The sequence below is a fragment of the Camelina sativa genome, chromosome 15, assembly GCF_000633955.1.
Source record: "Camelina sativa cultivar DH55 chromosome 15, Cs, whole genome shotgun sequence".
In the NCBI taxonomy this organism is placed as follows: Eukaryota; Viridiplantae; Streptophyta; class Magnoliopsida; order Brassicales; family Brassicaceae; genus Camelina; species Camelina sativa.
The window spans coordinates 15,356,565-15,383,068 of NC_025699.1; the positions used below are offsets into that span (position 1 = coordinate 15,356,565).

Consider the following 26,504-nt stretch of genomic DNA (forward strand, 5'->3'; position numbering starts at 1 on the left):
TAGTATTTCAGAATAAATTTGCTAAACAGGTTTTAAATTTCTAATTTATCAAAATGATTTTTTTCTTTTTGGTTTAGACATTTGCTATGTGATTAGGTTTATAGGTTAATTCTAATCAGTCAAATGTAAATCTCATAGTCAATCAAGAGATTTAACTTACAAAAAAAAAAAACTATTTTCTCTACTAATGAGAAATAATATCATTACTAGATTGTATTGAATATATTGAATTGTATTCCAACACCGTATAAAATCTAAAAATGTTTTGTTAGTAAAATAGTGGACAAGTTCTTATTTACGTGGCTTCCACTGATTATCCTTTTTTTTGTTTTTGTTTTTGTTTTTGTTTTTGTGTGGTTAACAAGATAAGTATTTTTTTTTTCATTATTCAACCGTTGCCTTGAAAATCACGTCGGAAGATCACGAGGAGGCGTATAGACAAAACCATTTTTTTTTTTGTTTTTTTTTGTTTTGTCGGTTTCCAAGGGTTTTTGTTTAGGGTTTTCGATTTTATTTTGTTCCCATCTATCTACAGTATACCTAATCCTCTGTTTCTCCACATATCGAGAGATAGAAAATAAAAAGAACCCTTGAAATTGAGAGAGGAGTTAGTTAATGATAATGGGTTCGTTGAAGGATAGTCAAAGAAGAGAAACGGAGGAAGAAGATGAAGAATCGAAAGAGCCGCTTTTGATGGCGCAGAACCAGAGGTTTACTATGTTTCCCATTAGGTACAAATCGATTTGGGAGATGTATAAGAAGGCTGAGGCTAGTTTCTGGACTGGTTCGTTTTGTTCTCTCTATTCCTTGACTTCGGATTGTACTTATTATATAAATTAAGTCTTCGACTTTGTGTTATAGGATTGTAATATTTTGCGTTACTTGGTAATAAAATAGATGTGGTGGATGGAGTGTATTACATTGATTATGTTTTGTGCTTCTAAATTTTGATTCAGAGGATGTGAATTTGACATTTTTATGTGTGTGGTAGAGTGTTCTGTTTTCTGCTTATATCATTAGCAATTCTGGTTGTGAATGGATTGTAGCTGAAGAGGTTGATCTTTCGACTGATGTGCAACAATGGGAAGCCTTGTCGGTATCGGAGAAACACTTTATTACTCATGTTCTGGCGTTTTTCGCTGCATCAGATGGGATTGTTTTGGAGAATTTGGCTGCTAGATTCTTGAATGATGTCCAAGTTCCTGAGGTGAGTTGAGTGTAGAAAAATCCTTCCTTTAAAGATTAATTTTGCGCTTCTTGTTTGATAATCTTGAAGCCAACACCTGCTGTTTGATTTTGAGACAGTAAATTCTCTGAATTTTTCAGGCTCGCGCTTTCTATGGGTTTCAAATTGCCATGGAGAACATTCATTCGGGTATGGCTTTGTTAGTGAAAACGTTTTAAGTGCTACTCTAGATTTTTTTTGTATAAACCTGCATAATCTTAAACGTTTTTAGTTTTGGTCCCTAAGGGAAAGACCAAATCGAGACTCTAAACAGATAAAATCTATATAGGAATCACTACGTTGTAAGATTCCATTTACTATTAGCTTAGGTCATTGTGAATGAACATAAACATCTTAGGATCAAGCCATCAGACTTGTAAACCAGTAACCAAGAGGAGCTTGAAGCTTGAAGGGTTTTGTTTTTATTCTAATTTTAACTGAATATTCTTCAATAGGACTATGATCTTGTTAATTTCTTTCTTTGTCTACCATTTAAGACTGATTCGAGATATATTTGCGTATGACATACATCAGAGATGTACAGCTTACTTCTGGAGACTTATATAAAGGATCCAAAGGAGAAGGATAGATTGTTCAATGCTATTGAGACCATTCCTTGTATTTCCAAGAAGGCACAATGGTGTTTAGATTGGATTCAAAGGTACCCATTTGTTGTTTGAGTTAGTATGGACAGACTTAATATTCTCTATTTGGTTGAAGAGACACATTTTCTTGTGCCTAATTGTAATATTTGACTGTGTACCAACCATTGTCTGCAGTCCTATGTCATTTGCTGTGAGACTGGTTGCGTTTGCATGTGTAGAAGGAATATTCTTCTCAGGAAGGTATGTTTCTTTAGTTGTTGCATAACATCCTTGGAATTGGAATCATTGGCATAGAGAACATATCGTATATATGTCAGCTCTCGTGTATAAGCATTCATGTGTGTTTGGGCAGCTTCTGTGCCATCTTCTGGCTTAAGAAGAGGGGTCTTATGCCTGGTTTGACCTTCTCAAACGAGCTTATATCGAGAGACGAGGGACTACACTGTGACTTTGCTTGTCTCTTGTACAGGTAAAACCCAATGTGTCACTATAAGGCAAAATGTTGCAAACTCTGTCTCAAATTCCACTGCTTCGTGAACAATAGGTTTGTATCCATTTACTGATTATCATACTTTGTGCAGTTTGATGCAAAAGCAGCTTCCGTTGGAGAAAGTTTATCAGATTGTTCATGAGGCAGTAGAAATCGAGACAGAGTTTGTCTGCAAGGCTCTTCCATGTGATCTGATAGGAATGAACTCAAACCTCATGAGTCAGTACATACAATTTGTTGCAGACCGTCTTCTGGTAAAGGAAATCAAATGTTTTCAGCATTTTGAAACATGAATTAGATTTTTCATCTAACCCATGGATTTGTCTTTTTCTTGTTTTTTTTTTTGTAGGTTACATTGGGGTGTGAAAGGAGATACAAAGCAGAAAACCCATTTGACTGGATGGAGTTCATATCTCTGCAGTAAGTAGTCGATATATCACTAGTTTTGATTTGCCAAGATAGCTTCAAGAACGGTCTTCTCTTCATTGATTGTTTTTGTACGTTTGTGATAAAATTTGCAGAGGGAAGACAAACTTCTTTGAGAAGAGAGTGGGAGAGTATCAGAAGGCATCGGTTATGTCGAACCTCCAAAATGGAAGTAAGAACTACGAATTCACAACTGAGGAGGACTTTTGAATGAATCAGCCATTGAAATCTGGAAGGGCTCATCAAGTTAGATTATTTATGGAGTCACTCTCATTCTTTGTAGCCCAAAACCAGAGTAGTAGTAGTAATAGAAGAGGCCATATATTCACATTTAGTTACATATGTTTTGGCTTCACATAGCAATGGATGTTTTTTTTTGTTTTTGGTGCACCATCACTTGTGTCTTCTCTACTGTGTAATATTAGCAATTACCATGTTAGTTAATCTTAATCATATAGTACTAGTTTCTTATAAATATCTGAATTAAAGAAATGATAAAAATAGTCGCAATCAGCAAGTTATGACTTTAAACGCAAGAAGCCAACCATACGTGTCTAGTTAAACATGTGATATGAAAGAAATTAATAATATAGTTAAATTAACGTAGCAGCACCAACAACTCTTTAAGCTAAAAAAAAACACACTCCATCCAATTCGTTGGAGAAACATGAAATTTAATAATATATGGTGCGGCTCAGCTGTACTTTTGAGTAACTCCACAAACTCATTGACATCATTTTAAACCTCCCACTTGACCAAACTTTTTCTTCTTTGAGTTTTTGTTTATCATTGTTTATTACCTCATAGATCCAAAAAAAATAACCCAAATATTTTGGATTTAATTAATAGAAATTGTCAGACTGATTGAAAATAACGGATAAAGCTGTGATCAGATATCATTTTTGCATAGAAAAAATATAATTGATATATTCGAATTTATAATTATAATATTAGGTTTTTCGGTTTATAATTACCGCTTTGAATATATAATTGTATTTTTGAATATCCATTTTCTTTTCGGTTTAAATGGGATTTGATTCCAATTTTTTAGGTATACTCTATAAATTTAGGATTCGTTCGAGTATTTTATTTGTTCTGATTCGGTTCAATTCTCGTTTATTAGATCGATACGATTCTTCGATTTCGGTTAGTAGGCCACTGGCCAGGCTTAAGCACGACCAAGAAACAACAAAAAAAAAATACAGTATGTAAATCGACTATCCAAATTACTCATACTCGACCATATTTGCTAGTTGCTACCACCGGAACTTAATCTAGACGTTTTTTGGTCCAACTAACTTTTCATATATTACCGTAAAAAAACCAAAACGTAAAAAAGAAATGTATTATAACGTACAGATTAGCAATGGATATAACTTGGATGATGGGGACAAGTACAAAGAAAAAATGATGGATTTGGTGTGAAGATAAAGAAGGTGCGCAGTCAAAATCTGAAACCACAAACGTTGTCGTTTTCAGACAACTGGACTGAGAAACAAATGACTTGCGCCACTAAGTGAAATAGTGTTTGTGTTCACCAACCAATATATGATTCTTACTTGAAGGAGACATCAACCAAACTGCAACTTAAAATTTAACAGAATAAAAAGGGACTTTTTGTTTTGGGTTCGATCTCTTCTCCACTTATGTTTTTTACGTAACGGTTTTAATTGGAGACTTGCCTAATTGATATATGAATCATGTTAATATCGTGTTTTGTTTTTGGCCAACATGTTATTTGAATTATGATTTAGTAAGCTGTCATTTCTTGATCAAAACCTTGATTAGCATCTTTCTAGCTAGAAGTCTTTAAATCATTAATTATAAGAATGATTTAAGATGTAGATCATTTCATTTGTTCAACTTGAAAAGTTCACTGTTGTTCCTTCCGCAACAATTCTCATTCTATAGAACATGTAATATTAAACTTTTACAACAAGCATACATACGCATCCAAATCTTTAATAATATTATTTGCAAATTCATTTTTTTTTTTGTGAATCGTGAAACCAAATATATATAATTGTAGTTTGTGGATCAGAGAATTTTCGAACGCAATAAACAAAACTTTGCACTATCAGTGTATATAGATGATAAAATATCACAAAAGCTAGATACATGCTACATACATCTCAATTCGAGATGTCCATTGATTAAAGCGAACGGTACGACTTTTATTTTCGACTAGAAACTGGTGATGGACCATCCTCAACCTCCACTAGCATCATCTCCACCTACTCCTAACCACTAAAACCAATTATCATTTCACCTTTTCCTCTTAATATTATCCTATTTTGCATTTATTTGATTATATATACAATTGTTTTAGGTGATATATAGAAAAAAAAAAGGAAAATACTACAATTTCATGTCTATTTTTTGAAAAATATTGTGTAAATTCTACACAAGACTCATGTTCCTACTAATTTTTTATTTTATTTTTATATATAAATGATGGCGCACTACAACTAATTTATGGTAGTTAGTGTGGTTATTAAAAAATAATGACATATAAGTATGAAATTAATTGGCCAACCTCTTCACTAAATTTCGTCGTCCTATGTAAGTAGTTCTTTGAGAATTCCAATTTAAACACACCATGTTTTGGATCTTGCCTCATTTGTTTATAGACTAAAGAGAATGTAAAAGCTGGATTCATGTGGGTCATCCATCATTTAATCGTGTTCTTCAATTCACCAACTTCGTAGGTTCCGCATCTTTTGTACTTTCTATCTAGTTTTAATTTTGCCATATCCAAAAATAATAATATAGTAGAAGTAGATAGAGTCAGTGACACCTTTTTATAAAGTTTTATGTATATGCATGGTATCACAAGAAATTTTTACTATTTCTATTCATCGGCCAATTCTCGTAAAACTGTTGATCAAAATGCATTTTATTCAGAGCAATTCTTCAAAATATCACACTTTCAATTTTATTTTTTAAAATACCATAAATTTTTTTATTTTCAAAAAATAATACAAACAAAAAAGTTGATTTATAAAAAGTATAGACTTCTTTTTTTGGGGTCTGGTTGACTATTTTAGTTTTGAGATATACTTCCTCTATTTCACAAAGAATGTCATTTAAAAAAAAATATTTGTTTCACAAAGATAATCATTATATATTTCCAATGTGTTTTTAATGCTAAATATTCTAATTTACCCCTAAACCCAAAACTCATTTCATTGAATTTAAATCATTAACCACTTATTAAATAGGGAAAATATGTATAATTCAAACTTTTCTTAGGCCATGAATGGATGCTATTTTTTTAATTAGTTTTTGGATTTATTTTAAATTTTTAAATTTCAAATTTTGTTTTTAGATTTTGCCATTAGTTCTTTTTATGAAAAATCTCAAAAAAATGGTTTCTAGTTTTTGAGAAAAATTAATGTAAAAAAGCAAAAAACAGATTTCCTAAATTGTAGGATAACTAAAAATCTAGAAAATGGAAGACTATGGAAAAATAGTTTCCCTAAATTTTAAGAAAACCAAAATCTTAAAATCTTGATTGGTACAAAAATGAATTTTTGAAAAACAAAAACCAAAATCTCTATCAAAATCTACAAAACATTCAAGGCCTTAATTTGTGTAAAATGTGTCAGAATTACACTTTTCATGAAATAAAGAAAGTACTAGTTTTTAGGGAGTCATGTCTAGCGTTTAGGAAATGAGATTTCATTTTGATATCGGAACTAAATGTTTAGGATCTAGGGTTCAATTTTGATTGTTGAAAGTTTAGTTCTAGTTTTGTATGGAAAAAAAAAATAATTGTATTTAAAAAATAAAACTATTTATGATATTTTTGGTAAAATATTTATTTTAGTAGTAGTTATGAAAGTACTGATTTATTTCTATATAGAAAACAACCAATTCAAACATCAGTACTTTATTTCAAATATATTTGTAACCAATCCTATTTTTTTTTTGTTAATTTTGTTAACCCATCTTTATCAGTTTAGAATTAGAAATGTGTGATTATATCATGCGTTGAAAACTAGGATCTACAGAACATGGTAATGTTTTTTTCTTGGCAAGAAATGGTAATGTTTACCCATTAGACTTATAACCAAAGCTGGAATATTTGACTAAAATGGAATTCTGTTGCGTTATTACCTAAAAGCTCTTCTTGCATTAAGTCTTTCATGCAAAATATGCCCCAAAAGTCTTACTTGGAAATCATGGCTTTGTAACTCACCTCTTTCCACCATCTATCTAATTAGTGTTTATATCATGATTGTTTTTTTTCCATTAGATAAATTTGGGAAAGTCAATAATTCTTAGTCCCAAATATTTCTTTTTGGGATCAATTAGCATATCGATAAAGTATCACTCAATAAATTAAAGAAATATGTTCCAATAATATTAATTTAGAACATATATATATATATATATTATAAAGATATTTTTTTGATAAAAAGAAAGATGTTCTATTTTTCCCTTGGAACTATCACCTCGTACTAGATCCACACCAAACTTTGATCTCGTTCTATAGCTCTTTCAAACTGAAGTAGTCCACCGATTTCTACCCGAATTCATAGTTACGATTTAATAGTTCCGAGGAAACCCATAATTTATGAGAATAAAGATACAACAAATATTATTTCTTCTATAGAGAATTGAACTGTGGTACGATATTTATGATAAACATCCATTTTTGATAAAACGGAAGTTTTTAACAAAAACCCGTAATTTCTGGTACCAAACGTTAAAACGTCTACAATAGTCATGCTAAACATTCATCCATTTGTAGTCTATTATTGATAAAACTGGATAAAATTTTTGACCAAGAAACTATTTAAATAAATAAAAATTCAAAAATTGGTGATAGTTTCAACTTTTATAATATATACTGTACAAATTTAATTAAACAACACCACAAAAGTTGTTTATATTATAATACTATTAAACACACAAAATTCACAAAAAGAGTGCATAATATAGATTTGGGACAATGTGAACTCTTTTGACGTTTCTCATAATTCCCGTCTCGGGACATTCACACACACGCGCACTAATCCAATCCAATCTCTTTCTCTATCACAAGGGAGGGAGGGACTATTCAGTCATTTTGCAAAACGCACACACAGTCACTTTTACAAACACCAAAAAAACGCACACGCCAAATCAAAATCTGAAGAGCCCCTGTTTCTTTAACCCGCCCTCTTCTCCTTCCTTCTTCCTTCTTCCTTCTTCCTCCTTCATCCTTCGTCGTCGTCGTGATTTGAACGGAGAAAATGGTGATTCCTGGACGGAGAACCGTCTGGGATCGTGTGATTGAGCTGACGAAGGTGGCTCAAGGAAACAGCGTCGATCCTCGTCTTTGGGCTAATCAGCTTTCGTCCAATTTGAAATTCTTCGCTGTTGAGTTGCCTTCGACGGAGCTTGCGGATGTGATTGTTTCCTACATTTGTTGGGATAACAACGTTCCTATTCTCTGGAAGTTTCTCGAAAGAGCTATGGCCTTGAACCTTGTTTCTCCTCTCGTTGTTCTTTCTCTTCTCGCTGACAGGTCTCTCAATCCTAATCTTTTTTTTAATTATTTTGGATTCGTTGTTTTCTGAAATCTAGGGTTCTATGTATTTACGATTTGTTTCGTAATTTGGATTTTTTTTTTAAGTAAGATTTGGGAATCTCTACGATGTTATTTGATGGATCTTAGATTGGTTCATTTCATATTGCAGATCTTTTATTGCGTTTTATCTTATTGTAGTGTCATGTTTGATTTTGTTCTGTGCAGAGTTGTTCCAAACCGGTCTACGCAACTAGCGGCTTATAGGATTTACCTGGAGCTGCTCAAGAGAAATATGTTTACTATTAAAGATCATATTAGCGGACCTCACTACCAGAAGTGAGTTTTTGTTGAGATACTTTTAACTGTTTCATTTAATTTTGTTTGGCTCTGTTGAATTAAAACTTTACAATTTTGTTTGATCTGGGGGACTTGTAGGAATAGTTGCATTGTTGTTTTCTTGGTATTTATGTTTAAGTCTTCTTTTGTACAGGGTTATGATATCGGTAGCAAGAATTCTTCGTCTTTCAGAGTTATTTGATACAGAAACAAGCAAACCTGGTGTGCTTTTAGTAGAATTCGTCTTTAAGATGGTGTCACAGTTGTTAGATGCGACCTTAAGTGATGAAGGTTTGCTAGAGCTAAGCCAAGACTCGAGCTCTCAGTGGCTAGTCAAGTCTCAAGACATGGAAATTGATGCTCCTGAGAGGTATAATGGAAAGACTGGATCTCTTGAGAAGTTACGGAGTTTGAATACTATCATGGCTATTGAGATGATTACGGAGTTCCTTCGAAATACAGTGATCTCTAGATTGCTATATTTGGTATCTTCAAACAGGTATGCATCATATAGTTAATCTGAAATCTACGTTGAAGTTTGGAGTAGTTTCTCTATTGTAAAGTGTTTTTCTTTTAAATGTTTGCTATCAGGGCTTCGAATTGGCATCAATTTGTCCAGAAAGTGCAGCTGCTTGGAGAAAATTCATCGGCTTTAAAGAATTCAAAGGTTCTAAATTCTGGGGATCTATTGCAGTTGATTTCGAATAGAAGATTTGGGTATTCTTCTGACAGCAAAGTGACTTTACCACGGAAATCCAATGCTATTGTGGATTTTGGTTCTCTCTCTTCCTTTGCTGGCTTATGCCATGGAGCAAGTCTCTCTTCGCTTTGGCTTCCTCTTGATCTAGTATTTGAAGATGCTATGGATGGATATCAAGTAAACCCAACTAGTGCGATTGAAATCATTACCGGTAATTTGCAGACTCCATCTTCTTTCACTTGTGGCTTTAACCAAAGAAAATCTATCTCAAATATATAATGAAATGACTCAAGAATATCAAATTTTCAGGTCTAGCTAAAACACTTAAAGAAATTAATGGGAGCACTTGGCATGACACTTTCTTGGGTCTTTGGATAGCAGCTCTCCGACTTGTTCAAAGGGTTGGACTAATCTCTTACTACTCCTACTCTTTGTGATTTCACCATTACCTGGTCCTGGTCACCAGAAAAGCGCTTTTGCTCTTGTTTGCAAGTTTTACGTGCACCATGTGTTTTTGAGATTGGTTCTGTTATTTGGCTCTATTCATTTTGTTGTCAAGATTGACTGGTATAATTCCTAAGACCGTATCAGAACACACTTTCTCTTGAGTTCACGAGGCTCAACCGAAAGCTATAATATTTGGTTGTTAGTGTGTTATCCATGATAAGGTCTGTTTTTTAGTATCCAATGGCTGTTCTGATTTTCTTGTCATTCTTTATTGCTAGGAAAGGGATCCTATTGAAGGACCTATTCCCCGACTGGACACAAGGCTGTGCATGTCATTATGTATTGTGCCTCTTGTGGTCGCAAACCTTATTGAAGAGGGGAAATACGTATCTGTCATGGAAAAGCTCCGAGATGATCTTGTTACAAGTTTGCAGGTACTCGGTGAGTTCCCCGGATTGCTGGCTCCTCCCAACTGCGTTGTTTCCGCTGCCAACAAGGCTGCCACAAAGGCAATCTTGTTTTTGGAAGGTGGCAATGTTGGAAAGCCATGTTCTGATGTCATAAATATGAAGGACATGCCTATGAACTGCTGTAAGTTAATCAAAATTTGCTATGTTAACTTGAAGTTAAACCAATTCAATTTGTTTGTCTTTGTATGCTTCATTATTAGTGCCGCTTGATTGTCGTCATTTGTTGATATTATGGATCTCTTCCTTGCCTAACATATTTTATGGAAATACCGTAGCTGGAAACATGCGTCACCTGATAGTTGAGGCTTGTATTGCAAGAAACATACTGGATACGTCGGCCTATTCGTGGCCTGGCTATGTTAGTGGCCAATTCAACCAAATACCTCATAGTCTGCCCAATGAAGTACCCTGCTGGTCGTCATTTCTGAAAGGCGCCCCACTCGATGCTGCAATGGTGAATGCATTAGTTTCTGTTCCTGCTTCAAGGTAGAATGAGTTGCTATTTTCTTTTTGTATTTGGTTGCTCGATTATCTGCACATAGTCTTCCCTCCAAATCATATGATCAGTTGTAATTTAAAGTATGAAAAGATTAAGCTGCGAAGTTCCAAAATCGTAAATCTACTAACCTAAGGAACCTATAACTCTTACAACACATTTCCTTGACCCAAGGTTGCCACAATGAGAATAGTGGTTGCATTTTAGTTTGACTTAAGTTCTGCATCTTCTTCAGTTATTCCTTTTTCTTTCTTAGCCAGGTAATGTTCTTTTTTTAATTTACCGAGAGTATAGCAACTGAAATAGCTCATGGATTTGATGGAAGCTTAGCAGATCTCGAGAAACTATATGAGGTTGCAGTCAAAGGATCGGATGATGAGAAGATATCTGCTGCTACAGTTCTTTGCGGGGCGTCTCTTACACGGGGTTGGAACATACAGGTTAGCACTACATCCACCAGTGAAAATTTGGATGAATTTACCTCCACCAGTGAAAAATTCAGCTGAACATATATGTTTGCTTCATCTCTTTTTCTTCAATGTACAGGAACACACTGTTGAATTTCTTACAAGATTACTATCTCCACCCGTTTCAGCAGATTATTCCAGGGCTGAAAGTCATTTGATCGCTTATGCCTGTATGCTGAATGTTGTTATTGTTGGGATAGGATCTGTGGACAGCATTCAGATTTTCTCTTTACATGGCATGGTATGTAAATTATGCTTCTAAGTTTTTTAAACTTAATACTGAATTTGCTGCAAGATGTAATGTACGATTTTGATGGCTATATTATAGGTTCCACAACTTGCTTGCTCACTAATGCCAATCTGTGAAGAGTTTGGATCTTACACCCCGAGTGTATCATGGACTCTGCCTTCTGGAGAAGAAATATCAGCCTATTCTGTTTTCTCAAATGCATTCACTCTTCTTTTAAAGCTTTGGAGATTCAATCATCCTCCTATTGAGCATGGCGTAGGAGATGTGCCCACAGTTGGCTCCCAACTCACTCTCGAACATCTTCTTTTAGTGCGTAATTCTTATCTTGTTTCCTCGGAGACCCTTAATAGAGACCGAAACAGAAAGAGACTTTCAGAAGTTGCAAGGGCAGCATCTTGCCAGCCCGTGTTTGTTGAGTCGTTCCCCAAGCTGAAAATCTGGTACAGGCAGCAACAGAGATGCATTGCTGCCACATTATCTGGACTAACACATGGATCTCCCGTTCATCAGATAGTTGAAGCACTTCTCAGCATGGTATTCAGAAAAGTCAGAGGCAGTCAGACTTTAAATCCAGTTAATTCGGGCACGAGCAGTTCATCAGGAGCTGCAAGTGAAGATAGCAATCCAAGACCTGAGTTTCCTGCCTGGGATATCCTCAAAGCTGTTCCATATGTTGTAGATGCTGCTTTGACAGCTTGTACTCATGGAAAGCTCTCTCCTCGTGAGTTAGCTACAGGTTTGTTTCTCGTGCTTTCTTTTGTTTCACCAGAGAGAGAGAGAGAGAAAAAAAAGACTGTGTAGTCATGTGCAATAACATCTGCCTATATGACCTTTGGCAACTCTGAATGCTAATGAGAGATGTCTGATTGTGTTGATCAGTTGTTATATCATATGTTTTTCTTACAGTGATTTTGTTTACGTGTATTTGTCTTTCAGGGCTGAAAGACTTGGCAGATTTTCTCCCGGCATCATTAGCAACGATAGTGAGCTATTTCTCAGCTGAGGTGAGTAGAAGTGTTTGGAAGCCAGTATTCATGAATGGCGTGGATTGGCCAAGTCCAGCTACAAATCTATCCAATGTTGAGGAATTTATAAAGAAAATTCTTGCTACAACAGGCGTTGATATCCCTAGCCTTGCTCCTGGTAAAACTATTCAACCTGTTTAAACGTGGAGTTTGTTTGTTTGGCTTACATCTCTCTATAGTTCTCTCTCTATCATAAGTTTTACCTGTCTTTACTAAAATGTGTTAAATTTTTCTTTTGAACTTATGGTTGATTCTTGCTGTGTTGTAGCTGGAGGGAGTTCTCCTGCAACGCTTCCTTTGCCTTTAGCCGCCTTTGTAAGTCTAACCATTACTTACAAAATCGACAAAGCCTCAGAACGGTTTCTCAACCTGGCTGGCCCAGCTCTGGAGTGCTTGGCTGCAGGCTGCCCTTGGCCTTGCATGCCCATTGTAGCTTCATTATGGACTCAAAAGGCGAAACGTTGGTTCGATTTCCTTGTTTTCTCTGCCTCTCGCACCGTCTTCCTTCACAATCAAGACGCTGTGATTCAGCTCCTCAGGAACTGCTTCAGTGCCACTCTCGGATTGAATGTTGCCCCGATGTCAAATGATGGTGGCGTCGGAGCTCTTCTTGGCCATGGATTTGGCTCTCATTTCTATGGCGGGATCTCACCTGTAGCACCAGGGATCCTCTACCTCCGTATGTATCGTGCTCTCAGAGATACTGTTTCTGTCTCAGAAGAGATTTTTTCTATCCTGATACATTCAGTGGAGGATATTGCCCAGAACCGGCTCTCAATGGAAAAGCTGGAAAGGCTGAAGACAGTGAAGAACGGAACAAGATACGGCCAAAGTTCTCTAGCAACAGCAATGACTCAAGTCAAGCTTGCTGCTTCACTTAGTGCCTCGTTGGTATGGCTAACCGGTGGCTTAGGTGTAGTCCATCTACTCATCAAAGAAAACATTCCGTCTTGGTTTCTATCAACTGACAAGTCAGACCGAGAACGAGGACCATCGGGTCTAGTTGCGGAGCTTAGAGGCCATGCCCTTGCTTACTTTGTGGTCCTATGTGGAGCATTTGCTTGGGGAGTGGACTCGAGATCATCTGCATCAAAACGCCGCCGCCAAGCAATCTTGGGAAGCCACTTGGAGTTCATCGCGAGTGCCTTAGACGGGAAAATATCAGTGGGATGCGAGACAGCAACTTGGCGGACTTATATTTCCGGTGTGGTGAGTCTGTTGGTGAGCTGTTTGCCGCTTTGGGTGGCAGAGATCGACACAGAAGTGTTGAAAAGTCTGAGCAATGGACTAAGACAGTGGGGAAAAGACGAACTAGCGATTGTATTACTCTCCTTGGGAGGTCTCAGAACAATGGATTATGCCGCTGATTTCATTATTCATTTGCGTTAACAGTTTATTAAAAATTTTGATCTCTCCAGATTTCAGATAGTTGCTTTGATTAGATGATTTAGTGTTTTCTTCCTTGTTCTTGGCCTTGTGTTCTCTAGCTTTAGTGTACACAAATCTATCACGCATGTATAGAGAGAACCAAAAAAGGAAAAAGACAAATCTTGTATAGAAAATAAGATTTTTTTTCTTTTTTCTTTAAGTACTACTAATATAGACCGTTGGATCGATAACCATAGTATTCGTAACCGTCAGATATAAATCATTTTCCACTATTTAAGTCAAACGTATGGTTGAGTTTGGTTTGGTTTTTTGTTTCTATTGTGTTTTTGTCTTATCTCTCTGTTTTTCTAAAGAACGACGAACTCATGTCGGGACCTCAGTGCTGCGAAAACCCGCCGACACTTAACCCGGTTTCCGGGTCGGGTAACGTCGAGAAGCTGGGTGGACTGGATGCTTACGTCTCCGGCTCTCCCGATTCCAAGCTCTGTGTGATCCTCGTTTCTGATGTTTATGGTAAATTACTTCTCCTTTCTTGCTATGTTGTTTGTTTTAGTCAAAGACATGATCATCGAGTAATTAGGGTTTTTGTTTTTCCCCTTTTTGGATCCTTTTGTTGATTTGATCATGTCATCTGTGTATTCTATAACTTCAGTTTCGTTTTTGTCCTTCAGGTTATGAAGCTCCAAACTTGAGGTACTACTACACATTCTTTCTTCCCTCTTCATCGATTTGACCATTGAATTGAAGATGGAAACTTTCTAATTTGGGTTTGTTGCTTGAAAGGAATTAAATGGTTTTAGTAGTCTAGTTAGATTTTGCTAATGTGTCTGCAAATAGTTTGGTTGGTTTTGCATTATGTTGACTTATTTTTTCTGACCTCATTTGATAAGATCTAGATGTTTACTTTGAATCATTGCTTTGATTGCATTGTTTGCTTCTCATTTGATAAAGTGTAAATTCTTAAATTGTATGACTAAGGGCGCTTGCGGATAAGGTTGCGGCTTCTGGATTCTATGTTGTAGTTCCTGACTACTTTTGTGGAGATCCTTATGATCCATCTAACCAGGAGAGACCCATCCAAGTTTGGATCAAAGACCATGGCTGTGTTTGTTCCTCCTCCTTATCATAATTTATTTCTCCATTCTCTCAACTCTTCTTTGTGCAACCACAAGATCATTGTTCGCAAGTTCGGCTTGGTTTTATGTCTTCTTGTTCTGTTGTTTTGATAGAGTTCATATTCTCTTTTTTCCAGGATAAGGGTTTTGAAGAAACTAAACCATTACTTGAAGCCATAAAGAACAAAGGCATAACTGCCATTGGAGCTGCAGGAATGTGTTGGGGAGGTTAGTTTTTTTTCTCGTTGTGGCGCATTTCTCCCAAATTTATCTATGCTGAGAAATTTTTGACATTCTCTTTCTGCTAGTAAGAGTTGGAAATGGCTAATTGATATTACTTTTCTCTCTTGTGTTATTGATCTTCAGCAAAAGTAGTGGTGGAACTGTCTAAAGTAGAGCTTATTCAAGCAGCTGTTTTGCTTCATCCTTCTTTTGTCACAGTTGATGATATCAAGGGTAAGCGACTTTAGTACTTCGATATATCGACATACTTCTATCTTGATCCCACACATAATCCAAGAAAGATTAATTGACATGCCTCGCCTAATGCTTCATAGCATTTAGCCAGTCTGTAGGATAAGATAATCATTGTTGCATAGATCCACAACCTTTGGGAGTAGTTTGAAAGGAAGCTGAATAACTATTGTTTTGTCATTACAGTAAAGAATATGATTTCGTATTTGCAAATTTAGAAACTGTGTGATTGGTCTGTTGCTTTACTTTTACCAGTCTTTGCCATCCTTTTACCAATTTCACGGTTTGCTGCAGTTGTGAAGGCTCCAATTGCTATATTAGGAGCTGAGTTTGATAATTTGTCCCCACCAGCACTCGTGAAGCAATTTGAGGAGAGTCTAGCTTCCAAACCCGAGGTAAGCTTCTTCAGCACTGCAACTCAACAGTTTTATCGCCTATCTATAACGTTAAACGGATTTTGTAGGTGTATAGTTATGTGAAGATATTCCCGAAAGTATCACACGGTTGGACAGTTAGGTACAAGATCGATGAACCAGAGGCGGTTAAAGCTGCAGACGAAGCTCACAAGGAGATGCTTGACTGGTTTGTGACTTACCTCAAAATGAATTGAGAAAGAAAGGTTTTGTAATGTTCAAATATGCAAATAATGAAAAGAGAGACAAAGCAAAACTCTTGGTTGGTGTTCTTACTACTCTCTATTTGTCTATTGGCTTTTGTAGCATATTTCCATGTTGTGAGATTTGGTCCTTGTTTAATGATTTTAATATGATGGCAAAACTTTTTCCCTTTCTCATCATGTTAGCAAAAAGCCAAAAATTTATCAAACATCAAGTTTATCAAAATCAAAGTCTTCCACGAAAGAAGTAACAGAAGAAAAAGATGTATGTTTATGTTATTTTGGTAGAAGACAGAGTACTTGAGAAAAGTCTCCATTATGTAATGTACGTAGTCACAACAATTCAAAAGAAAACGTATGAGTGAGTTTGGTTTGGTTTGGTCCCATCTCTCTGATTTCTGTAGAACACATGTCGGGACTTCAGTGCTGTGAAAACCCGCCAACTCTTAACCCGGTCTCCGGATCTGGTCATGTCGAGACGGTTGGTGGGATTGATGCTTACGTCTCCGGCTCTCCTGATTCCAACAAGTTGGTGATGTCACTCAATCGGTTAACACCACGTTTCAAGGTGGATCAAACACAAACCAGGCAGCACCATTGAACCCTGTACGTTGAGATTCATCAAGTATTCTTTTTTTTTGGTTTCCTTCATGGCATATGATTTGCTTGCTTAAAATATCATTGTTGATGCACGTGAGTTTGAGTTTGCTTTACCTTGCACCACTTGGAAACAAAACTCATTATGCTTGAATGTGACTTTGAATCTGCTGTGCACACTGCACCACCTAAAGTCTGTCTGATAAATTGTTATTTGTTCGTTGCAGAGCAAGACAACAGGGGATACACATTGATGAAATTGCTCAGCAATTGAAGATACCAAAGAACAAACTAGAGTACGCTCTTTTCTCCTTTCTTCTTATAACATCTATCTCTCTTTACTTTTTAGAGTTGTTGATTTCATGAGTTTGCTTTGTTTTCTTTCTGGTGTGTTTATAGGGGCGTTATTCAATCACTGGAAGGACATGGTCTGATATACTCGACAATCGATGAGTATCACTTCAAGCACGTCGAGCTTTTTGATCTTATCTAAAAGTCATCTCGAGTTTGGTTAATCCGTAGATAAAGAGTCATCATTAGTATTGTCTGGTGATTTGATTTGAGAGATGTTTCAATATCCAGAACCTAGGATCACGTCTAGTTCAATTCTGAAACTTTGGTGTTGGATTGTTTCCTTCAATTTGGTAAGCAAACTTCAAAACTTCAAAGTTGCTACTTTTATCTGAAATTAAATTTGGTTTTTTAAGTCAGTGTTTTTGTGTTTGCATACTGTAGAATCAAACTTGAACTTGAGAATCTGAATTTCATTAAACCAAATTGCATTTCATGTTGACAACAAAAACAGTATCAATACCCATTACATACAAAAAAAAAAAAACAAAACACAAATTAGCAAATCATTAAGACTACCACAAGATAATAAAACAAGTTTTGAAACCCTAATTAGACTCTGGTTCGTCAAATAGTTGGCGACAGAGAGGGCATGTGCCATTAGATCGATCTACCCACTTATTGAGACATTCTTCATGATAACAATGGGAGCAGTTAGGCACGTGGCAGTAGTCCTCGGTTCTAGACAGATCCAGATCTTCCAAACAGATGGCACAAGTCGTCAAATCTGTTGCCGACAGAGACAGAGCAGAGTTGCGACGCACAACGTTGTACACCTTCTGTGTCAGTTTGACAGTGCCTTTCATGAATAAAGGTTGTTGTTGTGTCAATGGCAAGTTAGAACTTTTGCTTCTTTGTCGTAGGGCTTGGACAACAATCTCATCAGCTATGTATTCGGACAAGAGTTTATCGTGGAGTTGGCTATGGAGGGTTCGATAGACGTCCTTAGGCTCGAATGTTCGGAGTTTCAGAATGAATTTTGAGTCTGGACCTGGTGGAGAATCCCGGTAAGATCCGACACTCTTGATGCTATCATGATGATCATCATCGTTCTTCTCTATGATAAACTCCTCGAAGTACCCTCTCTTTACAGTGATTTTCACCGTGCTTAATAACCCTAACGACGGATCTTGAGACGTAACGGCTAGATTAACATCGAGTCTGAATGATTCAGTATCCATTGTCGGAGTGAAGAAATCAGGAAAATAAAACTCAGAGACAGAAATCAGAAAAGGAAAACTTAGAGACAGAGTCAAAGATGATTCGTAAAAGATATGAGACTGTGTGTTGTGTTATAGAAGCAAACCTCTGTTTATGAAATTTGTTCTGACTCCTAAACGCGTTAAAGTTAATTTCCTTTTATTAAAGTTCACTAATTAATATATTTATTTCTTAGATTTCCTTTTTGCTTGTTGGTAAAAAATATCTCGTTATACGAACTTAAACCAAATTAGGTTTCCTATGGTTTATGGGTTGTTACTTGTTAGATATATATGAAAATCATTTTGAGTATTAAAGATTGTATATGTTTTTGCAGGCCTATAATGGACTTCAATGAGGTTACGTTTCACTACATTGAGTGTATACACTTGTACTCCCAGAACTCTGAATCACACAGGTAGTAGAAAATGGAATAAAGCAGAAGGTCAAAGAAATAGGCAAGGGCATAACAGAGATTGGAGCTGCAGGGATGTGTTGGGGCGATTCTTTGTAACATTTAGAGAATTCACCTATAAGATTAATTTCGTAACTCATATCACCAAGATTAGATAACCATTGTGGCTTTATAGTTTACAACATCGATCCACTAACTTAAGCAGATGTTGATTGTTTTGTATTCAAATCAGCAGGGCTCATGCTTCACACATTTATAGACATAGAAACACTTTTGATTGGTCCGGTTCCGGTTGCTTTACTTTTCATAGTCTTTGGTTGTTTTCTGCAGGTGAGAAGGCTCCAATTGCTATATATATTAGGAGCTGAAATTGATCATTGGACCGCACCAGCACTCGTGAAGCAATTTGAAGAGACTCTAGCATTACCTCAAATGAATGAATTGAGAAAAGAAAAGATTTGTCTATTTAATGTTCGGTTCTCTCGGTTCTGAAGTTTATAATAATTCATTGGTTAGTTCTGGTTTAATTCGGTTTAGGAGCCGGGGCTAGAAAAGGAAAATATCAGAAAAAATCTTCATACCTCTCTGACTCTCTCTCTCTCTCGTATCTATAAATCAAAGGTGAAAGGTCTCACAAATTCACAAAATCATCGGACTCAACTATGAGAACAAAATTAGGGTTTTAAAAAATCCACTCTCACACACAAAATCAATCAGTCATCGATTTCAATCAAACGATGCTTGAGTGTCAATCGATGATGGAGAAATTATCACCGTTCGTGGACATGGCTTCACTAGAGATCGAGTCTTTGCGAAGGATCAAACGCACCAAACGCGATGAACAAGAAGAAGAAAAAGAAGAATCGGAGGAGTCTACGACGTCGTCTTCATCTTCGTCATCAAACGCGTATTTCGGATTCCCTAACTTACCCGAAGAACCGACGAATCGCGATTTCGATCAAAGCGTTTTGTGCAGAATCCGCGTTCGGTTACCAGACGGGAGGATAACGCAGAGGAGTTTCTTGAAGAGTGAATCGGTTCAGCTTCTTTGGTCGTATTGTAATTCGCAGATTGATGAATCGGAGAGGAAGCTGTTTAAGCTGATCCAAGCGTTTCCTGGGGATTACAAGACTCTTCATTATGGATCTAATACTACTTTTGAACAATCTGGGCTTGCCAATTCTGTTGTTTCCGTTACTTGGGTCTGAAGTGATGATTGATGGTTGTTTGGGTTCTTTTTTACTTGGATCTGTAATTAGCAACAAAAAAAAAAGAAAAAAAAAAGCCAAAATTGTAGCGATTTCTTGTTTTGTTTCTGTTGGAAAATTGCAAAATTTCATGGGGAATGATTTGGTTTCTTCTTATTGGATTCTTGATTTTGTTGAAATAGTGAAATCGCTTGTTTATATATTTTCCAATCAAATCTGCTCCTTTTAGATGATAGCACTGTTTGTTTTACAAGTCAATGTCATATCAAGAACGTGTAGTTTTTTGGTTATCTTGTTTCTTTGAGTCACTTTGTTTTCTTTTTTTTTTTTTTTGGGTTTTGAGGGTGACGAAATGTCATATCTCTTGTTGCTTGGTAGCAAAACCAAGTCGACAAAACGAAAAGCCCATATTCCAAACAAGGAATCTATTGATTCTATCCCAACTGGTTGGATTATTATAGGTTCGATGATTTACTTCACGGGCGAGGTCTCTTGTTCAACTCTCAAGGCAAAGTTACTTCTAGAGGTGGGGAAAAAATAATGCAACCGAATATTACCAAACCGCGCATCAAACTGAGAAAGTTAGATTGAAACCGGAAAAACTAGCTATAGCTATTTTGTTGCTTGTACCCCATAAATTTTTAGGGCCGGCTCTTACTATATCGTCCATCGAAGTTAAATACAGGACTTTTGGTAACCAAGCTGATATGTATTTCTACATGACCTTGAAAATATCAAGAGAAATGTAACTAGTTGATGATCTTTTTGTTAATGTACATAGTCCTCAACACATCTTTGCTTCTTCACAGTTTAGCTAACATATTCACAACACCATTGCCTCAAAATTTTATTCAGTTCGGGTCAAGTAATCTAGAGGGCCTAATAGCAAACTAAGCCTACAAGCCCAAATTCTAAACATTCACACGACAACCCAAATTTTTAAAGCACCTCTAGGGACCTGTTTAATAAATAAATAATTAAAACATTTCCCTGTAAGAAGGGAAATATTACTTTTTAACCCCTCTTTAAACAGAAGTACAGAACACACATCTTCCCTCTCCTGCCTGAGTCCTTCCTTCCCCCAAAAAACCTGGACAACCATTGCAGTTTCCAATTTCCTCTTTAACCTTTTTCAAAGTTTCGTTTTTTCGTAATCTCTTTCTTCTTCGGCGAATTCGTATTCCACTTCTTTCTCAAATGTAAGATCTTTCTTCCTTCTCCTTCTATTCATCTTTTGATCTTAATTCTTAGTTGTAATCATTCATATTCCGATTCGATTATGTTCGATACCCAATTCATGGTTCTTGCAATGATGTACAAGAGTCAATTTTTGATGATTTCGATTTTGTTTCAGGAGTTCTAGAGACAGAGGATCACCTCCTTCTTCGTCTTCGTCTTCTTTGATACCAGGAGGAATAGATCAGTATAACGAAAAGGTGAAGAATCAGATACAAGCACTTGTTCGTGTTATTAAATATGCTCGTACCTGTAAAGAAGACAATGTCCCATCTCTTATTGAAGAGGTTTACTTACCACCAATTCTTCTACCCAAATTTATAAACTCTGCAAGAACCAACCAATGATTGTTCATTCTCAAAGATCAAATCTTTTTTTTTTTTTTCTTTGTTGAATTTTTAATCTTTTCAGGGTCTTTATCTTGGATCCGTTGCAGCAGCTTGTAACAAGAATGTTTTGAAAGATTACAATGTCACACATATCTTGACTATTGCTAGTTCTTTGAAACCAGCTCACCCTGATGACTTTGTTTACAAGGTTGTTCGAGGTATAAACATATAATCAAAAGGTTTTTACCTTTGTTATCTGCTTGAATACAGAACATGATTTTGATTTTTGGGGTTGGAATGGCTTTGTTTGTTTATTATATGTGATAGTTGTGGATAAGGAAGATACAAATTTGGGAGTATACTTTGATGAGTGTGTTGATTTCATTGATGAAGCCAAGAGACAAGGCGGTAGTGTTCTTGTTCATTGCTTTGTTGGCAAATCACGGAGGTCATTCTTGTTTGGTTTCTTTGATATTTAGCAGTTTTCTCTTTCGCGTTGTTGCTGGAGAGTAGAATTCAAAACCTAGCCTGAATGTTCTGCCCCTTTTTACTTGCAGTGTCACTATAGTTGTTGCATACCTAATGAAGAAACACGGAATGACATTAGATCAAGCATTGCAACACGTTAAAAGCAAAAGACCAGTGGCAAGTCCTAATGCCGGTTTCATCAGACAGTTACAAGACCTAGAGAAGTCTATGCAAGGTATGCTTTGATTGTGTTTCTCAATTCATATGCATACAACAGCCATACACTTATAGACATCTTAGGTTCTATAAGACTATTTAAGTAAGGTTGTTACGATCTCTTTGGTGAATCTTAGTTGGAGATTCTTTACATTGACTTGTACCATTTGACCATTTGAGGGATGGGCAAGCAAGTGGTTGTGGAGGGGACAAGACGGTTCATGTATATAATATTTCTTCTTACATGCATCTTTCCTTCTCTCTATAAAACAGGGAAGCAAGAACGGATTGCTCAATGTCAAGCATGAAGACCTATCGTACCTTTGGAAGGAATCTTGTAAAAATCTCACACGGAAGCACCATCATATGTTTTGTTGTGTTTTCTCCTTGTTTATATGTATGTATGTAGTAACACTAGTTTCAAATTTTTCAATGTATCATGAATGTAAAAAGTGAACTCAAAATTAATAAGAGAAGAATAAAAATCTTTTGCAAAGCCAAATGTTTCATGGGCCGTCATTACTTACTTACTTAACTTGAGCCCGTATAGGTTAAATAATTCATGGACCTTGTTAAACTATTGGGGTGAATTATAAAAACATTTATAACTTTTGGGGTCAAATTAGAATTCTCCAAAAGTTGCCTCACTAAAACCCTAGACTGCATATTATCAATTAATCGCAAAAACCTCTTCCTCTTCTTCCTCTTTCACATTCGGAGCCGTCGCTTGTGAAAAATTTCCGGCGATTTAATCAGTCATGTTGGAAATACGAACTCCGAAGACTGGAAAAGCTAAACGTGTACTCGAGAAACGAGCTCCTAAGTTGGTAAGACTTCTCCTATTTTCTCCTTCTTCTTCTGCTTTTGATTCCTTTGTTTCGAAGTTGAATCTATATGTCTAGAGCTCTCTTTATTGGGATTAATGGGTTTTCCAAAGTTGAAAGCTTTTGTATCTGATTCGTTTGTTTTTTAATATTGGGAATTTGTAGGTTGAAACTGGGAAGAAGACGTTGATACTTCATGGAACAAAGACGAGTGCTACGGTTAGCTCTGTGTTGATGGAACTGTATCGTTTGAAGAAGGGAGGTGCTATCAAATACTCTAGGAGGAATGAGAATATTAGGCCTTTTGAGAGTGGTGGTGAAACCTCTTTAGAGTTCTTCTCTCAGAAAACAGATTGTAGCATTTTTGTGGTAAGTTTCGTTTACATAGTCCATTTGAATAGCTATTGGTAGCTGTTGTATCTTACTGGAGATCTCTGCTTTGATATTATTGATATGTTATTTGTCTATGAGTTTGATATAGATGGTCATATTGTTCTAGCTAGATAGTGTTAGTTTTCAAGTAATCATATTGATTCTTGATTATAGCAGATCAAATTGTTATCCTGTGAATCTGTGATCTTGATTTCATTTTTAAGGCATCCTACTGCTATCTTGTTTGTTCTGTCATTGGCTGATTTAATGACGGGCTTAAAGGATTCATTTGGAAATGTATTTGCAAACTAACTTTTTGATGTATGTCCTAACGTTGGTTAATGTGTATATTGCAGTATGGCTCTCACACAAAGAAAAGACCTGATAATCTTGTACTTGGGAGGATGTACGATCACCAGGTCTATGATCTTATAGAAGTTGGGATTGAGAACTTTAAATCTTTGCTTTCGTTTTCCTATGACAAGAAATTTGCACCTCACGAAGGAACGAAGCCTTTCATTTGCTTTACTGGTGAAGGTTTTGAGAATGTACCAGAGCTTAAGCATCTAAAAGAAGTTTTGACTGATCTGTTTCGTGGCGAGGTGAAGTGTTTGATTCTTATTGGCCTGCTTTATGGTTCTTTATATATTTTGGCTTATAACAGAATTTGAAAGAAGTGGAATTATTTGTCTGCAGGTTGTGGATAATCTAAATCTTACTGGATTAGACCGTGCTTACGTATGTTCAGCTATATCCCCAACGAAGGTTTTCCTCACTCATTGTGCATTGAAGCTTAAAAGGTCAGGGACCATTGTTCCTAGAATGGAGCTTGTTGAAGTCGGTCCATCCATGGACTTGGTTATCAGGCGTAATCGTCTTCCTAACGAAAGCTTAATGAAAGAAGCAATGAGGACATCCAAGGATAAACCTAAGAAGAAGGTAATCATAAACATAAAAAAATGTCTAAAGTTTCATCTCATGTTTCCTTAAAATCTGAAGACACTAATGACTAATCATAAACATAAAAAATGTCTAAAGCTTCATCTCATGTTTCCTTAAAATCTAAAGACACTAATGACTAATCAATCAATCTCTGTTTGTACAGGAGAAAAACGTTGATCAAGATGCAGTACGTGGAAAGATTGGGAAGATTTATATGCCTGATCAGAAGGTAAGAAATAACAAAAGTAAATACAGATTATTATTATTATTATCATCCGAAACTGATTGTTTCGATCTTTGTGCAGCTTGGCGAGATGCACTTGCCTGATAAATCCAAGGGACTGAAAAGAGAGCGGAAAGAGAGTAAGAAGCTTCAGGAAGAGACTGATTCCAAAAAGAAGAAAAAGTCTTCTGAGTGACTTCACCAGACCACTCGTGGCTCTGCATCAACAGTTTTCATTATGAGGAAGATGAAATGATTTTGTAGTAATGTGGGCATGGCTTTTTTTTTTCTTCCATTAGAATTTATACGCTGATATTTTTATTAAAGGTAATTTTGTTTTGTTAAATTCTGCAGTCAACAAAAATTGTGAAAGAAAAAATGAGTTAAGAAATGAGATCAAACACAATTTTTCTTTCTTTCTTATCTCTGTTTCCTTCTACCTAAAAGAGCTGTAATCTTGTTTTGCTTTGGTGTTGCTGGTTGACAAACACAATGTCTTTGATTTGGTTATTAATTTATTATACAATGAGTAAAATAGTGAAGTAGTAAAGATGGTCTTGTGAGACAATGATATTAGTATCGTCTCTCTTACCATCATATTGAAAAGACACTCACTCACCATTATTTTCATAAATTGTAGTTTTAGGTAATAGAGGTAAAAAAAAGAGAATGGCTGATATGAACACGTCCCTTCCCCATTTTTAGATGAATATTCTTATGTTCTTGTAATTAATTATTAAACATTTAGGCAGAATATAACTATAATAGAGTAGGATGGTAGACCAAAAATTTGTTAAAATGATGATTAAATTGGTGTAAAATTTACCTACCAACTTTTAAATGATAATGACTGATACATATTGAGTTTAAGAACCTAATTAAGCTTTTTATTCAGTTACATGTCTTTATCTTCCAAACTAGGCTTGGCTTATAGATTATCTATGATTGAAACCTACCCCTATGGACTTATCTTCATCATTATTCTTTAGGGTTTTTTTAATTGTTATTCGTTTGAAATTGAAACCATAGAAAATAGAAGTTTAATTATTATTATTATTATTATTATTATTTTGTAAAATCCCTGGTTAATATATACTCCATCTTGCATCTACCACTTAATATTTTATGCATGACCAGAATAAACAGAGGGAAATGAGAAGGGAAAGAGAGAAAATGATTAAAATTAAAACTTTCATTAAACACTAATAAAAATGTGACTTATGTTGCAGGTTAAATTAAGTTTTGTGGGTTTGATTTGTATTTATATTAAATTGAAAGTAATTTTTGCAAAAAATGAGAAGAAAAAAACATTCAGAAGAGTGAGACAACATGTTGTGTGACCCAAAAAAAAAAAAAAAATCATTAATTATGCTGTTTAGGACATTGTTATTTCTCTTATACGCGTAGAGAAAGACAGTTCATTTTGATTATAAGTTGCGACTCAAAATGCATGCACGTACCGACGGTCGGTGGTCACTAGGAAACAAATTGACCCATCACCGTTGAAGACAATTAAAATATACACCGATTTAATCATATTTAGTTAATATTTTTCTACGTGTTGACAAAAACAATTGCACGTACGTCTGTTTATGTCTATAACATATCGAAGTCAATGACAACACACACATTATAACATAAGGAATAAAAAAGGCTAGTTGGTTTTTGCTACTAATCATCCAATCCGAACTATTCATTGAAGTTGAGTCCAAACCGGTTATCAAAAGACTCGAAACTAGAAGAAATCAGATCGAACCAAATTCACATCTAGTAATGAATCAATATTATCATTGGCTAACACTAAAATTTGTAGTATACGCTTGTTGACAAAAAGAAATAGATACATATTAACTATTACTAGTTCATGGAAAACTCTTGCAAAAATACAATTCCACAGTCGACATGTATTAAACAAATGGTTAGTACTAGTGAATCGCTATCATCAATTCATTATCACCATTCCCACACATGTTTCAGCAATATAACAAAATTGTAACTTTTGACTCGTTAGTGATGTCAAATCCGCACGCTCAGAGCATCAATAAGCAACGGCTTATGCAATCATTACTAGTCT

General features: G+C 35.7%; 7 protein-coding genes across 8 annotated transcripts; 6 read left to right on the forward strand and 1 right to left on the reverse strand.

The window, feature by feature from the left end:
* On the forward strand, positions 507-3,203 carry LOC104746859 (ribonucleoside-diphosphate reductase small chain A). Its single transcript, XM_010468402.2, has 9 exons — positions 507-784; positions 1,047-1,207; positions 1,327-1,375; positions 1,760-1,886; positions 2,005-2,070; positions 2,183-2,299; positions 2,412-2,574; positions 2,670-2,740; positions 2,842-3,203. Exons 1-9 carry the CDS (start codon positions 616-618, stop codon positions 2,954-2,956), a joined length of 1,038 nt encoding a protein of 345 aa, XP_010466704.1. The 5' UTR covers positions 507-615; the 3' UTR covers positions 2,957-3,203.
* LOC104746860 (mediator of RNA polymerase II transcription subunit 33A) lies at positions 7,987-13,922 on the forward strand. The gene is made up of 12 exons (XM_010468403.2): positions 7,987-8,261; positions 8,490-8,600; positions 8,755-9,099; positions 9,192-9,511; positions 9,610-9,701; positions 10,026-10,338; positions 10,493-10,703; positions 11,039-11,153; positions 11,260-11,421; positions 11,509-12,166; positions 12,367-12,573; positions 12,724-13,922. Exons 1-12 carry the CDS (start codon positions 7,987-7,989, stop codon positions 13,842-13,844), a joined length of 3,930 nt encoding a protein of 1,309 aa, XP_010466705.1. The 3' UTR covers positions 13,845-13,922.
* Positions 14,126-16,224, forward strand: LOC104746862 (endo-1,3;1,4-beta-D-glucanase). Its single transcript, XM_010468404.1, has 7 exons — positions 14,126-14,357; positions 14,516-14,537; positions 14,823-14,949; positions 15,097-15,187; positions 15,326-15,415; positions 15,728-15,828; positions 15,897-16,224. The coding sequence occupies exons 1-7, from the start codon at positions 14,210-14,212 to the stop codon at positions 16,041-16,043; spliced, it is 726 nt and encodes a 241-aa protein (XP_010466706.1). The 5' UTR covers positions 14,126-14,209; the 3' UTR covers positions 16,044-16,224.
* On the reverse strand, positions 17,483-18,281 carry LOC104746863. The gene has a single exon (XM_010468405.2). It carries the CDS (start codon positions 18,176-18,178, stop codon positions 17,546-17,548), a length of 633 nt encoding a protein of 210 aa, XP_010466707.1. The 5' UTR covers positions 18,179-18,281; the 3' UTR covers positions 17,483-17,545.
* Positions 19,188-19,976, forward strand: LOC104746864 (plant UBX domain-containing protein 12-like). Its single transcript, XM_010468406.2, has one exon. The coding sequence runs from the start codon at positions 19,350-19,352 to the stop codon at positions 19,818-19,820; it is 471 nt and encodes a 156-aa protein (XP_010466708.1). The 5' UTR covers positions 19,188-19,349; the 3' UTR covers positions 19,821-19,976.
* On the forward strand, positions 20,359-22,565 carry LOC104746865 (dual specificity protein phosphatase 1). Of its 2 annotated transcripts, none has more exons than XM_019236906.1 (6): positions 20,359-21,019; positions 21,175-21,256; positions 21,468-21,603; positions 21,713-21,833; positions 21,943-22,088; positions 22,343-22,565. In XM_019236906.1, coding segments are annotated over exons 1-6 (522 nt in total). In that variant the 5' UTR covers positions 20,359-21,017; the 3' UTR covers positions 22,378-22,565. The 2 variants fall into 2 exon arrangements, with proteins under 2 accessions (XP_019092451.1, XP_010466710.1); XM_010468408.2 differs by having other exon boundaries at positions 20,360-21,019; positions 21,175-21,343.
* On the forward strand, positions 22,737-24,853 carry LOC104746866 (ribosome production factor 2 homolog). Its single transcript, XM_010468409.2, has 6 exons — positions 22,737-22,896; positions 23,059-23,262; positions 23,622-23,867; positions 23,962-24,204; positions 24,371-24,436; positions 24,513-24,853. Exons 1-6 carry the CDS (start codon positions 22,828-22,830, stop codon positions 24,624-24,626), a joined length of 942 nt encoding a protein of 313 aa, XP_010466711.1. The 5' UTR covers positions 22,737-22,827; the 3' UTR covers positions 24,627-24,853.